At 43.1% G+C, this 16,428-nt stretch overlaps 2 protein-coding genes across 4 annotated transcripts in view; one reads left to right on the top strand and one right to left on the bottom strand.

Annotated features, from left to right (window-relative positions):
- The window catches only part of SETD2 (SET domain containing 2, histone lysine methyltransferase), a 147,051-nt gene extending 133,849 nt beyond the window's left edge, over positions 1–13,202 (bottom strand). Inside the window, exon 1 of one of the 3 annotated variants that reach the window (XR_008443709.1) lies at positions 12,312–13,202. Coding sequence is in view for 2 of the 3 variants with exons in the window: in XM_054016772.1 (XP_053872747.1) it covers positions 12,312–12,350 (39 nt within the window). In the remaining variant the exon portion in view is untranslated. The remainder of the gene's footprint in view (positions 1–12,311) is intronic. The other 2 variants (XM_054016772.1, XM_054016773.1) reach the window with 2 other exon arrangements.
- An 89-nt stretch (positions 13,203–13,291) lies between these two features.
- LOC128831347 (tubulin delta chain-like) overlaps positions 13,292–16,428 on the top strand; it is a 45,973-nt gene continuing 42,836 nt past the window's right edge. The window contains exon 1 of the mRNA XM_054017658.1: positions 13,292–13,376. The gene's annotated coding sequence lies outside the window, so the exon portion shown is untranslated. The remainder of the gene's footprint in view (positions 13,377–16,428) is intronic.

The following is a 16,428-nucleotide window of genomic DNA, read 5'->3' on the forward strand; positions in this document are numbered from 1 at the left end:
AGGATCTTTCAGATTTCCTGAGTTCCATAAACAGTTAGGATTTAGACTGCAAATTTGATGCTTGAATATACATCCCAACACGCTCCTCCCAAAAGCCGGCCCTTTTCAAGCTGGCCTTTGAAACACGGAATAATCAATGGGGATACTTTTAAACTCTTTGGCACTAATGGCTTCAGAGAGCATGTTTATAGTTGTGCAAGGGAAAAAAAGGTTTTGGCCATTAAATTTAACGAATCTCAAGGTCCCTGCAAAACAAACGTATCGACTAGACAAGCCTAATAATAATGTGCAGCTCTGATGTGTCACCTGCAATTTGTTTTCCTCTCTGTCTTGAAGAAAACAATTGGGTCCTCCCTGCAGGGCTCCTTCTAGCAGAAGGGTTCTATTATATACATTTGCAATCTCCTCTGAGGGCTGGACAAGTACAGCATTCCTCCGGATTGAGCCAACATGTTTAGTCTCCTTTCCCAATGCTTCTTCACTGTTCCAAAGGCTCTCCGTCAGCCAGTGAATGCAAAGTCTGCTCATCCATACATTAAAGATATTTAGGGGTCAAAATTGCCTGTCTAGGAAACATTTTAAGTGATAGGCAAGAAATAAGATTCATAGGTAAAGGCAATCAAGCTGTCTAACCATGAAAAATCATGGAGCTGAAGAAGAGCTCTGTGTAGCTCAAAAGCTGGTCGCTTTTACCAACAGAAGTTGGTCCAATAAAACATATTACCTCACCCACCTTGTACCATGAAAAAAATCAGTTTGCTAGGCCAGGAAATTATAGCAATATACATCACTCCCACCTGTCATAATTCCCCCCCCCCCGGCAGATATTTACTTTAACAAATACAGTTTGCATGCGTAACCTATGCCGGCTTGATGTGGCGCTCTGTTCCCCTCTAGTAGCACCTAGACCATTCTAGAGATTAACAAGTTTACTATAGCATCAGGTAAGAGCCATGTGGCTTTTAGTTCATGCAGTAGAGGCGCATGCACTAAGCTTCAGAGGTCCCAGGTTCGATCCCGCCCGCCGATGACCGGGATCGGTCAGTGTTACACATGCATTACTTAGTCTCTAATAAAAGGCAGAAAGTTTTTATGTTCATCGTTACCCTAGAACTACATGACAAAACAAATGCTATCAAACTGTAAAAATGGTCAGGAACCAAAGATGAGGGAAAAATCCAGATTGTTCAAAATAGACAAAGCACTGACATATCAAGGTGTCAATTTACACCATCTGTGGTAGGTATTAGACACACTTATCATTAAAGTTGATAACTAAGCCCTTGTTCCCATTATTTCCTCCCAAAAGGGAAAGAACTAAAGACTCAACTAATCATATCCTCTGCCATCCAACCAGCACACACTTTTCATATATATTCCAAGATTTTTCCATGTCAAACTTAAAATTAAGAGCATTCACTTTTAGAATGTTTTCATTGTATTTTTCAGTACTGAGAGTTCAACAGATTGCCGTATAAATTATTTTACGCGCACACACCCATATATATATATATATATATATATATACATATATACACACACACACACACACACACACACCCCTTAGAATAAATTTGCCAATAGTTTAATAATCCCCATCATTAATTAGATTCCTAAACTCACTGACCTCTGGATGAAAAAACTAAAATCTAATTTAAATCATTTCCTGGATTATCAATGCTGTTAACAGATCTAGAAGAGATTTTTATGTAGGTTCTGGTCTGAGTTTTTGGATAATTTAAGATCTCACTAAGTAAACTTATCTCAAGTCTGACCATGTTTAGGTCTTGAAGCCTATCTTCACAAGGCTTTACATTTGTACCCCAAATTAGTCAATGTTTTCTTTCCCCTGTATGTCTTCCAATGCATAGATGTCCTCAAAAATCAGTACTCCATTTGGTATTCTAGATGTGGCCTCAAGCATCTTCTACAGCAGAATCCTAAGTCCCTTCCTTTATAACCCAGTGCATCCAAACACCATTTGCTTTCCCTGCAGTATCATACAGTTCAATACTTACTCACACACTTAGGGTCTTTCTAAATTCCAGTTCTAGCATGTTACCCATTCACTGCCTACTACACCTCATCTCATCAAATGCTGGTCCTTACATTTTATAAGACGACTGCCTTTGCCGCTTATCTTCTCAGATCCTTCTGCAAATCTGTATTTCCATAGTATTTATGACAGACCCAATGTAGGCATCAGCAAGTTTAGATACATGTTTTTGGTTTTACAGATAAAATTGAGATTAGCCACTATATAGAGCCCTGAGGGACATCACTTACTCCTTTGCTGCCATTTATGAACTATGTACCACCCCAGCCAGATTTTTATCCAGGTCACTGCTTCAGTACAGAATCCAAAATCCTTGTTTTACATTTTTGTTTCTTATGTGATAAATAAAGTTTAAGCTTATATTACAAAACTTGCTGACTGGGTTCAGTGAGCAACAGCACACATCTTGAAAGTCACTCTTCCCTCCCCTCCAACACAAAGGGCTACAAATTTTAAAATAATCTAAACTCCAGGCATTACTTTTTAAACAATTGGATTATCTGAAATAAATTATTGGTAAAGCCCACCACTGCAGGAGGGGGGAGAACCAAGTTATTGAAAACACAGTTAAACACTCTGGGCAAACATATGAAGTGTATTACTGCCCTCAGACAGGTACAGTTCCCAACATCCCATGGTTGCTGTGGCAACAATCAACAGAAGCTGATTTCAGGTAGGCAAACTACAGTAGAAGCAGAAACTTAACATATCCTGTTTTTATGCAAATGTAACAAATAATAAAGGAAGTGAAAATGAAAATAGGCTATGCAGGTTTCTAAACACTGGTCTTCAGAATTTTCTGCAAGGTATCAGCACTGCTATTAAAGGGTATTCTAATTACAACTGCAAGTGCTTCACTACTTTCACTGTAACCAGAGTTGCCAGCTTTCCCACGGTTAAATAAGTACCCCGACTTTCACAATAAACAAAGCTAATCCCCCCAAAAAGCTAATCCCAATTCAAAACAAGGCCAAAACAAGCTAATCCCTAAGAACCCCAACATTCTGTGTGTCTAGATCCCCCCGGCGTGCAGTCTGGGACTGTGGTGGGCCCACTGTGCACCCCTGCCTCTCTCCCCACTTTGCCCCTTGCCGCTGTTTGCCGGGAGCCGATCAAAAAAAAAGAAGCTACAAGCCAAACAAGCTACAAGCCAAACAAGCAATAAGCTACAAGCCAAAAACTAGCCAACAAGCAACTCACAAGACAATTAAACCAAAAAGAAGCCCAATTTCTGCCTTTTTTTGCGGGTTTGACATGTCTGACTGTAACACTATTTCCACTCCGAACTGTCAATTTCTCCTTGTCAACTGCAAAACCTTGCCTGTTTAGTCTCAAATGGGATATTTTGGGGGGAAAATAGAAAAATCCATTAGATATTTATGAGTAATCTAGGTGGGAGAAGGTGATTCTTCTACTCCAAAACTTTTTTTAAAAAACAAATAGCTTAGTTAATTGAACTAGACTTTATGTTTCATATGTGATTAGTTCTCAATGAGGAATATTGGGTCCCATCAGCATACACTGAAAATTAACAAGATAGAAGCAATTAAAAATGGGCTTGACCATGCATAGTAAAAGTAATGCCTATGGAATTACGGAGTTATAAGAACCAGCTGCATAACTGTCCAGTGTACCCAGTAGGTACTGAGTGTCAGTCAGTAACTAACAGACTAGTCAACTTTAATACCTATGAAGTGATCTCACAGAAGTTGCACAACTCCACTAGTGTAACCAGGATCCATTTTTTCTTTTAAATTAAGCATAATTAAATACAAACAACCTATTTTTAATGCAGCATTAAGTTTACACATACGACCATGCAACTCAGGAAATTACACTTAAATTTCTCATTGCACTGTTAGTTCATCCTTGTTGCAGAGGCAACACTTTTCGTTACTAGTTAGTTAGGATACTACATGTCTTATAGATATCTTATAGATAGATTCCTCAATACATATATACTTAAGGCTACTTAAGAGTTCTGCCCTTTATACTTTTGAAGTCTAACTTGTTACTGACATGTTAGACCTATAAAACCAGAAAGTATTTAAAGAATTAAAATACTATGCTAACTGTTTCTGTCCACAATGGGACAGGGCTTCACATCATAATAAAGCCAGGCAGAAAGAGACTTTTTTACCTGCTTCATATTTTAGCATCTGTCTCATAATGGTTTGTCCAGCTAATCAGAGGCCTGAAAACATATTGTATGTGCTACAATACCTAGCAACAGCTAGGATATACTAGCAACCTTAACTCCTGCTTTTGTTATTTTTCATCCATCCATAACATTTACCATAGTTACAAAGAAAAAAGCGTTACTGACTTGGTCATGCCACTTAGCATGGAGCAGTTACAATGTAAAAGCAAATACACATGTCACTGCAAATATTAAACACTATTCAGTGTTCAAAATAACTATTTTGAAGTGCTCAAAAGCTGCTACATTCAGAGGACACACATTTTAAGACAACAACAATCAAACTGAACACCTAATTATGCAACTACTCTCTGGATGCCATTTCACCTGTTTCTTCCATTCCCTTCCTTCCACTTTCTAGAACTATTCCATGTCAAAGGGACACTCCCAACCTAGATCACTTCAGTCTATTGTCACCACGCACCTAGAATTACTATCACTGGAAGCTGGGGGGTGGGGTGGGGGGAGTATTTCTCCATTCCTAGTTTGTTTACTTTGTGCATTTGACAGCCATTTTGTGTACACTCAGTTTTCCTTTTTGTAAGAATCTTTTACACCAGAAGCAGAAAACAAAGAACCTTATAAAAATAGAGGGAAAATTGTAAAACTACAGAAATTGGCACAGGAACTCAATGGTAGATGAAGTACACTTCTACCCCAATATAACGCTGTCCTTGGGAGCCAAAAAAATCTTACCGCGTTATCAGTGAAACCATGTTATATCGAACTTGCTTTGAGCCGCCGGAGTGCGCAGCCCCCCTGAGCACTGCTTTACCGCGTTATATGTGAATTTGTGTTATATTGGGTCGCATTATATCGGGGTAGAGGTGTATCTGAAACATAGTGTAATTTATACTCTTTCAGTTAACTTAATTTTAAGTTGACTGTGTCCCTTCCTTCAAGGAAGGGAGACAGGGGAGATGTCTAAGGTGGAAGCTGTATAAGAAACAAGAAGAGAAACAGGACAAGCAATGGAGGGGAGAAAGCGCAGAGCAAGAAATCCCCCTCCATCTGCCAAAAAGAAAAGAAAAAGTGAGGGAGCTCAAAAGTTAGATACCCAAGAACAGAAAAGGGAAGAGAATTCTTAATGTAGGAAAGAGAAGTCCAGCTCTGATTTGTAAATAGATTTTTTATTTTTCAAAGAAAGAAAATTAAGTGTTGGAGAACACGAAGTTGGAAAAAGAAAAATTAGGTTAGAGCATGACAGAACGCAAGTTATACAGTACCATTTTACACACCATAAGCTTATTGTCCTATTATAAAAGTGCAAAGTGATCAGCAAATCGCCTCATGTAATATCACTCAACTAGTTCTCTACCCAAGTCCAGAGAACAGGATCATTTTTTGTAAAATCCAGAACAGGGTTTCCAGTTAGAGAACCGTAACACCTGTACAATTTAAGCTACACAGGATGATTTCAAAAAGTACAGCTCTAGCTGGGAACTTAACATACAATTACCACATGAATAGTCTGCAGATAATTAATGAATTATTCAAATAACTTAACCTACTTATATGAACAAGTCAGCAAGCTATTTTCCCACAACTGGGTACTGTGCACTGTTCTGTCCTACATTACCTCAAAATATGTTCAAACTGGGTGGGACAATTATATCTAAATTTAAATTATGGGGCTGATCTTGAAAACATTTACGATTAGGTGCCAACTCAACTCCTGAGAGTAGTCCCATTGAAGCAAGCACTACACCTTTAGTAAGTAACTGAAGGGTCAGACATTATGCAAGTACTGTTCTCCTCACAGACACATAGGAATAATTTTCAAACTTGGCTGCCTAAAGCTTAGCACCTAAAATCCATATTCAGGGACTAAAATAGAGGTGGCTTCATTTTCAGTGAAAGCTGCAGATGTTCAGCATATCTCACTTCAGCTGGAACTGTGGTGTCCAGTGAAAGTTAGGCCATTTCTTAAGGTGTTTAAATAGAGATGGATGCCTAAAGTTAGGCGCCTCTAAGTTTGAAAGTTTTGTCTGTAAGTATTTACATTCAAAATGGGAATAAATGTACTGGATTCAACTGATTCTTCATTAACCCTTCAATTGGTATGATTAGCCACCCCAGTGCAGTCTAGTTATCAATGCAATGACAAGATTCACAGTGTCCATTTTAGGGGCACAAGAGAACTGCACTGAATTTATAGCAAGCATTTTGGGGACAAAGGGGGAGGTTCAAGTCTATTATTATTCATTGTGTATCCCTTCCTGTAGAGAAAAAAATACACCGCTACCTTGATATAACGCAACCCAATAGAACACGAATTCGGATATAACACGGTAAAGCAGTGCTCCAGGAGGGCGGGGCTGCGCACTCCAGTGGACCAAAGCAAGTTCAATATAACGCGGTTTCACCTATAACGTGGTAAGATTTTTTGGCTCCCGAGGACAGCGTTATATCGAGGTAGAGGTGTACTGAGTACCAAAGTAGTCTTGCCCAATACAATTTGTGCCTGCAGAAATTTATGTTTCAAGGTTTTGAAAAACAGAATAGTGTGTCCTAAAATTACAGACTGCATATATACAGATTCTGGAAATAGAAAACAATGGGTACATTAATTGCATAATTTAACAGAAATGCTACATACATTTGAAAATATACTACACTTCGGATGCTTTCATTCTTTAAGACTGACTTGCCTGAGAGAATAAAAAAGGACTTAAAATTATACACAGCACTCCAATTATAAGTGATGTAAGCAGAAATCTAGGGCATTGACAGTTTTCTGCCTGGTTTCAATTTATTTATTGAACAACATTGAGATGTTTTAATAAAAAGATTTATACAAACTTGCACCTGCAAGCTACAAATTATCTGTTTTTATGGCTATTAGGCTCAAAATCGAAGTTGTACATGCATCATATAATTACATGTCATTTTTTTTCTTTAAAATAGCTCTTTCTTAGAGAAGCAAGTGACACAGTGCAGTAATATCAAGAATGTAGTTAAAAAAAATTCACATGCCACAACAGCCAAGTTTCCTCCCTCAGTTTCATGCCCTGGGAGACCATTAGTCTCTCTAATAAGGAAGAGTGATCAAAAGGAGAGGCAGCTGTAAAATAAGTCTTTTTCAGTTGCATTAGTGTCTCCCTGATGCATTATAACAACATAATTGAGGGAACTACCTTTCTGATTTAACTATATCTACCTACAATGTGTTTGCCAGGAGCGTCTACCTTGTGTTGAGGGTACTAAGCTACCGATAATTTTCCCTTGGGGAAAAGAAAATAGAATCCAGCTGCCAACAAGAAAGAAGTAACCAAATCCCAAAGTGACACTACCCACAAACAGTACTAAATTGCCCAGGAGTCTTTATAATAGCAACAAGTTTTGAAAAATAATAAAGTCATGGCAACTACTATAAAGCTCAAATTTTAGACTAAGCATTTCCTTAAAATATTTTAAAAACCTATCAATTTTGAATACCATAGTTTTAGGCCCTGATCCTGAAGGGCACTGGTTTTTAAACTGTGGGGCATGCCCCCCTGAGGGGTGCACTGAGGTTATCAGGGGGATGCAAGGACCTGACTGGTTAAAAATGAACCATTACCCAGCACACCCAGTGCAGTACTGCCATTCTACTGCCAGCCCGCTTCTCAAGAACCCACACCTTCCTCCACTCTCAAACGCTCACCCCGCCAACCCTAGTGGCTGCACTTAGAATCAACATAACCATAGCACCACAGACATGTCCCAGCCCCACAACAGAAACCTCACACCTGGCGTTACGCATGCATGCACAGAGGGGGTGGAACCGCTGCGCACGCATGAGTAACTGCTCTGGGCAGCTGGGATTCAAACAGGGTGCACGAGCCTCCTCCCTGTACACGCTGGTCATTTGGGGATTCCCCCCACTCCCTCCAGGGGCTCCAAACCCTGCACCATCCAATTCCCCTCTTACCCCTATCTTAAGTGGGGCACATGTGGAACATGAATCTCCAAAGAGAGGGGTGCAGCAAAAAAAAAAAAAAAAGTTTGGGAACTTCTGCTGTAGGGTGATCCATACAGGCAGACCTTTATGTGTGGATGGGCAGTGTCACCCATCTAGGTCAGGGGCCTTTGGCAGTAAAGTTGAAGAAGATACAGCCAAGTTATAACCGGCAGCAGAGAGCAAAACAAGAAACAAGTGCAGATTTCAGCCTTATACTGTTCAAATGTGTTAATTTATTCTGCTTTTTTGTTGCAGGCAATTCTTGGTGGTGTATTCTAGTTTCCAGGTGTAATAAATGGTTTACAAATATCTAAAGTAAACTATACAAATTTTCTCTGAATTTGTCTCACATTGAGCAAATATTTAGTGTCACAAAAGTGTCAGCTTTAATCTGGCACATTTAAGAGGTTTTTGCATTTTCAATTCACTGGGTATTTTAATACATAAACTGAACTGAAAAATAAACTGAATTTCTTCTCTAAGAAAATAGTTTGTCCAGCATTTAATTGCACCACTAGCAGCCCTATACGCTCACGAGTAACTTTACTCACCTACAGGTTATGTTTCCTCCCACTTCAGCCTATCCAAGTTCAAAATAAACAAAAATAACTAGTTTGTCAAATATCACTGCTAAATCAAAGTCAGCACTACGCAAATGTACAGGAAAAAACCAGACAGATTTACAGTGAATGTGACATTGAATCTGGACACAAAAATTAGGAAAGACTGTCTATAAGGCAGTTATCCAGATATATTGCAAGTTCTATTTCACATAAAGGCAACATGAACTGGCGTTATTGTACTGGGAATTTCACAAAAATTGTAAATGTTACTGTTGAGAGGAACATGTACCATAAAACATAAGCAGGTGTAAATGGACTTTAATTCCTTACAAGAAAACTCAAATCAGTGGCATCATCACTGTACACCCAAGATCAATATCTTGGCACTTACAAATATAACAGCCAACCATGTGATTAAACAGCTCCCTTCAGTCTAATATATCTAGTGCAAAATTCACTCAGCAATAGTCCCATTAAGAAAAACCACTGCACTAGGTACAAGCCTATTGATTTGCTGGTCTCCAGTTAAGGGTTCAAGTCAACTAGCCATTACTGTCACTCTCCAAAACACCACTATTTATGTATACATTTCAGACATTAAAAGTTACAAATCCTGCTTTTTCAAAATATGAAAATGCATCTCCTCTTTCTTTTCACAGCAACTACACCTAAACACTACAAGAAATTCAAGAATGTTCAGACAGGTCATTAAATGAAATACTTGTTAGTTATCCCTGTAGCTAATGCAATTAATCTCCCAGTCAAAGGGGGACGAACAGAAATTCTGGAGCAACAGGGTAAGAAATCTGTCAGTGACAAGTCTGCATACAGGCTGATAGTTTGTACCCTGCAGGGGTACCATATTTGGAGGAAGCCATCTTCTACAGCAGCATAAAATATCCCGCAGCTATCATGGTTTGTTTTTAACCTGGGTCCTCCAACATGACAGACAACTGTGCTTTGAAAATACTCAACTGGCTACTGGAATATGCTATGCACTGCATTTTTAAAAATGTGACATTTGAGAAAGGGGAAGGAGGTTATTAAAGACAAAGCATTCCTGCCTCTAAAGAAGATGCCATGACTGATCTACTTTAGAAAGCATATGCACCTTTTGCTTTATAGAAGGACATGTGCCTGAAAAAGATATAACACTTGCTTTAACAGAGTGGGAAACACTGATCAGATGTATAAGAACAAGGTTCCAGGATCTAGTACACAGGAGCGTGATTGGGAAGACAGCTTCTCTATGGATTCTTTCCATGACCACACTTCAAAAGGCTTCTCTAACATATAACTTTTGTCTGAAGATTTTTCAAAATCTCACTCCTTCATAAATTTATTAAGAGATAATAAACCCCTGTTGTGATAAAATATTAAAGAAATATTTGTAACTAAAAGTTGTTAAATAAAGCCAATATGAATTTTTATAAATCGGGTTTAAAATATGTTTGGAGATTGTTCTAAGTGACTGGTGACTACGCAAGATGATAAATAGGTTTTTTAACATGTATGGATTTAATATGAGCTACTTATTTTAATACTGAAATGACCTGGAATGCCAAAAATTACACCAACAATTAGGGTTATCTGTTATGAATAAGCACTTCTACATACACCTATTCATCATTTGCTAGAAGAAATAAGAGACCCTATGACCTAGGCTTAGTGAAACAGAACCTGAATTCAAACTGAAAACCTTGGCATTTTACTAATTTTAGAAGCATCAGATGTAAGCATCATTCAGCAAAACCTCATTTTGGGTGACACATAAATCCCGTCTGCTCTCCTTGAACATTAGAGATCTTGTAGCATTTTGCTTAAAAGGTTTGCACTGTTGTTCAAAAGATCCCTTTTTACCCTTCACACCCATCCAACTATTGCACTGGAAGAGTGCTATGTGCCAGTTGTCTGCCTCCTTCCATCCCAGAGGTGACTGCATTTCAGTGATGCTGCATGTATAAAGTTTATGAAGCACTCTGGGATCCTTCAGGATGCAAAGCATGCTATAAACACAAAATATTATTCAGGACCAGTAGCTAACTGTTAGATTGTTGAGGAAGAAGACGAAAAACACTATTTGCTACTGAACCACCTTCTCCAAGAGGCGATGAAACCAGCAGCCCTGACATGCTGATTGTTGTGTGTGTATGTTTTGGTGAAAATCCCTGGCAGAGAGAAAAAACAAACAAACATCAGCCATTAGTCTGTCCCCTCCTCAGGCTTGTATCTCATTGACCGTTTTTCCCTTCAGCTAGAAAATGGGGCAGGGGCACAACATGGCTTTAGTTCAACTTCAGTATTTCCCTGAGAATGCCATGTTCACCTACCTGGCCAGAGCCTGAGTCCCAACCTGTTACCCATCCCTAAGGGAACTGGGGACGATTCACAAATCAGCAGGCAGGGAGAGGAGCCATTTAATCATCCACACACAAAAAAGTGGAGAAAGAGCCTCACTGGGAGAGCTGTGAGTGGCAGGGAGAATGACCACCCCTAGCCTGCCCCCCCTACACACCTGGGGGGTGACAGGGAGAATGACCTCCCCCACAAACAAACCCCTGGAGGGGTGGCAGGGAGAACGATCCCCACCCCCCCCAGACACTCTCAGGGGCTGACAAGGAGAGTGACCCACCCTGCCTTCCCCACAGACGCTGGGGGGTGGAGGGGTGGCAGGGAGAATGACCCCCCAGCCCCCTACAAACAGACCCCCTGGGCGGGGGGCAGGGAGAATGACCCCCCAGCCCCCTACAAACAGACCCCTGGGCGGGGGGGCAGGGAGAGTGACCCCCCCAACAGACCCCTGGGCGGGGGGGCAGGGAGAGTGACCCTCCCCAACAGACCCCTGGGCGGGGGGCAGGGAGAGTGACCCCCCCCAACAGACCCCTGGGCGGGGGGCAGGGAGAGTGACCCCCCCAACAGACCCCTGGGCGGGGGGGCAGGGAGAGTGACCCCCCCCAACAGACCCCTGGGCGGGGGGGCAGGGAGAGTGACCCCCCCAACAGACCCCTGGGCGGGGGGCAGGGAGAGTGCCCCCCGCCCCCCCCCACAGACACTCTCGGGGGCTGACAAGGAGAGTGCCCCGCCCTGCCCCCTCCCCACAAGCAGACCCCCGTGTGGGGCCAGAGCCTGCCCTGGGCTGTGGGCTGCTCGCCGCCCCCACGCTGCACCTCTCCCCGGCTCAGCCGTGGCTTCCCCGGGGCCGGGCTCTGACTCGAGGCCGGGGACGCGCGGCCTAGCCCTCCCTCCCGCCGGGGCTCCGACAGGCCCGCAAGCCCCACTCCAGCCCCGCGCGCACCTGCCCGCGCCGCCGCCGCCGCCTCGGGTGCCCTTCCCGCGCCAGGCCCCAGCCCGCTCAGGGAACCATTTTCCCTCCCTCCAGCCGGAGGTTAACCCCCCCCCCCCCAACAACCCGGGCTGTCCCCTGGGGGTGACCCCACGAGCAGGCCTGGCCCGGGGGGGGGATGCCCCCCCCATAGCAGGGAATTCAGGTGTGTGGGGGGGGACACCCCCCGCCCCTGAGCCGGGCGGGGTGGGGAAATTCAATACTTACTCAGGGGTGGGATGTTCCGGATCATAGAAATCCCCCATCTTCGGCCTCCCCCTGGATCAGCGGCAGCGAGGATCCGCGCAGCCCCCGCCCCGCATAGGGAGAGCGCGGGGAGGGTGTCCGCCAAACGCCCGCCCCCCCCCCGGCTCTGCTCCTCCGGCTCCCCGCGCACCAAACCACCTCCGGGCTGGGGGGCTCGGGGGGGCCGCGCTCTCCTGCCCCACGGCCGCCTTCACATCCTCCCCGGGGAGGGGGACGCCCCAGCGGGCCCCAGGGGCTGCCCCGGCGGCGGGGAGCGGCGGCGGGTGGGCGGGTGTCTCGGGGCTGATTCTCCGCCGGGCCCCCGCTGGCAGCCGGGCAAACGCTTCCCAGGCCCCGAAATCCGCCTCAGGAACAGGAGCCGGCGGCGGCCCAGGCCATGGGGCGCCCCTCCATGCCGGGGGCAGACCGCAGCCAATGTATAATTCGCGCTAATCCTCTCCCTCCAAAAGCGATCGCCTGGCCGGGGTGGCGGTGGAGAGCGCGGGTGGGCTGTGTCCTCCTCCAGGGAGAGCCAGGCCCCACCCCGCAAAGGAGCCACTCTTCTTCCCAATGAAATAATCCAGCCAAGCAAGGCAATCCGTCCCCCCCTCCTCCTCCAAAAAATCAACCCAACTGAAACCTCCTTCCCCCAGTAACTGTAAATCCTCAAGTTTAGACGTGGACGAACGTGTCTCTCCCGTGGCCGATTCGGTTTCTGCTCCTCTTCTGCTCTAGGTGTCCGCTGGAGGAAGGGGGGCGGGGGGTTTCACAGCCCCCTATGATGTCGTTCTGGGAGTTAAAAGTGGATTATATTTTTAATAGCTCTCCCCCTCCCCCTTACACTGTTTTTCCTCTTTAGCGGTGGCTGAGCGTAGAGGCTTCTTCCTCGCTCCCTCCTCCTCCTGCTCTGAAACACAAACGGAAACTGTAACTCATCTACTTCCTACTAAGAGAGTAACAGAAAATACAGAGGGCGAGAGAAACAGCGACAAGGCCCCAAAGCAAGCCACTGCCATAAATGCAAGCGGCTGCTCCTTCCCTGCAAGGTAAAGAAGCAATTTCGTGTCGTGGAAACAAACATGGAGCAGGAAGCTCATTATTAAAGGAGACATGTCTGTGTTGTTGGTTTGGGGCTTGTGTTGAAGGGCAGGTTTTTCTTCCCGGATGAGTAGTTTGCAGCCTTTTTTTTTTTTTACATTTGGGAACTAGGAGCATTGCCCTCTCCCCCCTAAAGTACCTGTTCCATGGATAGAAACATTCAGTAATTTCCCCAGCCCAAGGGCTGTATTTTTGTCTTCTATAGATTTTCTGAGAATTTGCATAATCATTACAACACATTATTTACCTCCATCCACAGCCTTGGTACTTTTACTTGATTTCCCTCCTCCTCTGCACAGCTTGCCCCCAGTTTACAGGAAAAGGTAGACTGGTGCATTTTAAGGCTATGATACTACAAGTCACTCCTGTGGATGGACTTATTAGTCAGTGGACATGGTAGTCCTCCCATGCGGAGTCAAGTGGCACCACAGGACACAGGTTAAAAACCATATTTTTGTCAATTGTTGTTGTAGCCGTGTTGGTCCCAGGATATTAGAGAGACAAGGTGGTGAGAGACACAAGCTTTCAGAGCTCTGTGTAAGCTTGAGAGAGCTTGTGTCTCCCACCAACAGAAGTTGCTCCAATAAAAGATATTACACCCCACACACCTTATCTGTCTAATATTTTTATCAAGGACATTTCTTTACCCATGTTAGCATCTTAGCTTCTTATTAATAAAAAATACTTAGTACTTACAGAACACATCATGACAAAGCGTCCTATGGCACCTTATAGACTAACAGACGTATTGGAGCATAAGCTTTCGTGGGTGAATACCCACTTCATCAGATGCATGTAGTGCATGTAGTACATGCATCTGATGAAGTGGGTATTCACCCACGAAAGCTTATGCTCCAGTACGTCTGTTAGTCTATAAGGGCCACAGGACTCTTTGTCGCTTTTTACAGATCCAGACTAACAACGCTACCCCTCTGATACATAACACATCATGTTCAACACGATTACAATCCTCAGCACACCAGAGAGGCATGTATTATTCCAATTTTACAGACAGGGAAGTTGAGGCAGAGAGATTCAATGACATGTCAGAATCTAAGGCCAGAAGGGACCATTATGCTCATTTTGTCTGATATCCTGCATATCACAGGCTATTGAATTTCACCCAGTAATTCCTGCCTCAGGACTATAACTTCTAGTTGAGCGGGACACGTCAACCATGAATCTAGTGGGAAAGCCAGAAGTACAATTCAGAATTTCCTGATCTCTGGCATGAACCATTGAACCATATTGGTCTCTGATTCTTAAAACAGAAGGAATTTAAATTAGATCCCTATCCCACAATGAGCTCCACATGTCAAGACTGGATGATTTTCTAAAAGATATGCTCTAGCACAACCAGGAGTTATGGGCTTGATGAAGGAATCACTTGGTGAAATCTTATGGTCTGTATAAAATGGAGCTCAGATTAGGTTATCATAATTGTCCCTTCTTGACTTAAATTCCACAAAGCTATGAATGGATGGGGAGACTCTCATGCCCTGACATAGCCCCCTTGCAGCTCCATGGAGCTTATTGCAGAATCGAGGTCTTATTTTTCACCATTTATGTTTGTTTAGGTTTTGCATTTCGATCAGCTTGGATAATAAAAGCAGATTCGTCATTTTTGCTTGCTGGTTCTCCTGCACTTGCACAGCAACTGCAATGTTTATATTATAGACACGGTCATAAAAGGTTTAAATCCAAACATGCCATGATCCTACCAGCTGATCAGATCTCTGCACCGGCACGGAGTCCCACTGAAGTCAGTGGGACTTGAGGTGGCCCAAAGGTCCATGCCTGTGGAACAGCTTGCAGGGTCGGGGGAGGAGGGGGGGGAAACAGTTTTCACTGAAGTCTGAACAAAACAATGAAAACATTTCTATTAATTTTTGTGGGGAAAAAAATCAATAATTCAGTCTTGACCCTGAAGTACCTGGTAGTATCCTAAGAAGTTACAAAATTAAAACTCCAATTCTGCAATTATATCTGCATGGTTGTCGGTGCAAGGACCTAGCTCCCACAGAGCTGACTTCTGAACTGGGGCCTTAATCTGGAAAAGTGGTTTTGAGAGGCATTTGCAAGAGAATCTTTGAAAAGGAGTTATTGTTACTGAACAGATATTGTGTATTCACGTATACAAGCTAACCTTAAATGGGATATTAGCCACTCAGTTTTTTAAACCTCCAGCAGAGATTTGTGGATGATAAAATATTACATAAGATGCAAAGTGGGGTCTCTCAACTAAGATAGACACCCAAAGCTGATTGATAATCATACACAAAATTTTGGTGATGCAATTGAAAAATGTCATAATTAGAATTTCACTAAATTAAAGGGCTGGAAAATTGTCTTTGATTTTATCCTTCATTTTTTACAGCAACAGTAAAATAAAGCCTGCTACTTAGGCACAATAAAATAATTTTATTCATTACTAATTACGTTAAAAACAGCAACAAATAATGAATGCTATTTAGTCAATATAAAGATCTACAATACAAAGGACAGTTACCTCTTAATGCATCATGAAAGGGATACGGCCATAATCATCATCAATTAATTGTTAAGTAACGACATCATTCTCAGTACTGTACAGACATAAACAAAGACAGTTGCCTCCTAATGAATTTACAGGGCAATGCTCTGAACCTGCAATTTGTTCTGGACAGGTGAACCACTGAGCCTGTGTGGACTCACATTGACTTCAGTGGGTCTCCTCGTGAGTACAAAGGTTCACCTGTACGTAACAAGTTGCAAGATTGTGCCCTAAGGCTCTGATCCCATGAACACTTATACATACGCTGAATTTTTACACACGTGTGCCCCAATTCAGCAAACACTTACACACATGCTTAACTTTACTACAGTGAGTCTTACACCCTTACCTGCAGCGAGTTCTGCATGGAAGACCTGTGCGCGCACACAGTCATGTTGATTTAAGTGAAGATCCACCATACACGAAACTCATAGCAGTGTTAGGGTATAATTCATACAGTTAAACAT

Source organism: Malaclemys terrapin, chromosome 2 (assembly GCF_027887155.1).
Source record: "Malaclemys terrapin pileata isolate rMalTer1 chromosome 2, rMalTer1.hap1, whole genome shotgun sequence".
In the NCBI taxonomy this organism is placed as follows: domain Eukaryota; kingdom Metazoa; phylum Chordata; order Testudines; family Emydidae; genus Malaclemys; species Malaclemys terrapin.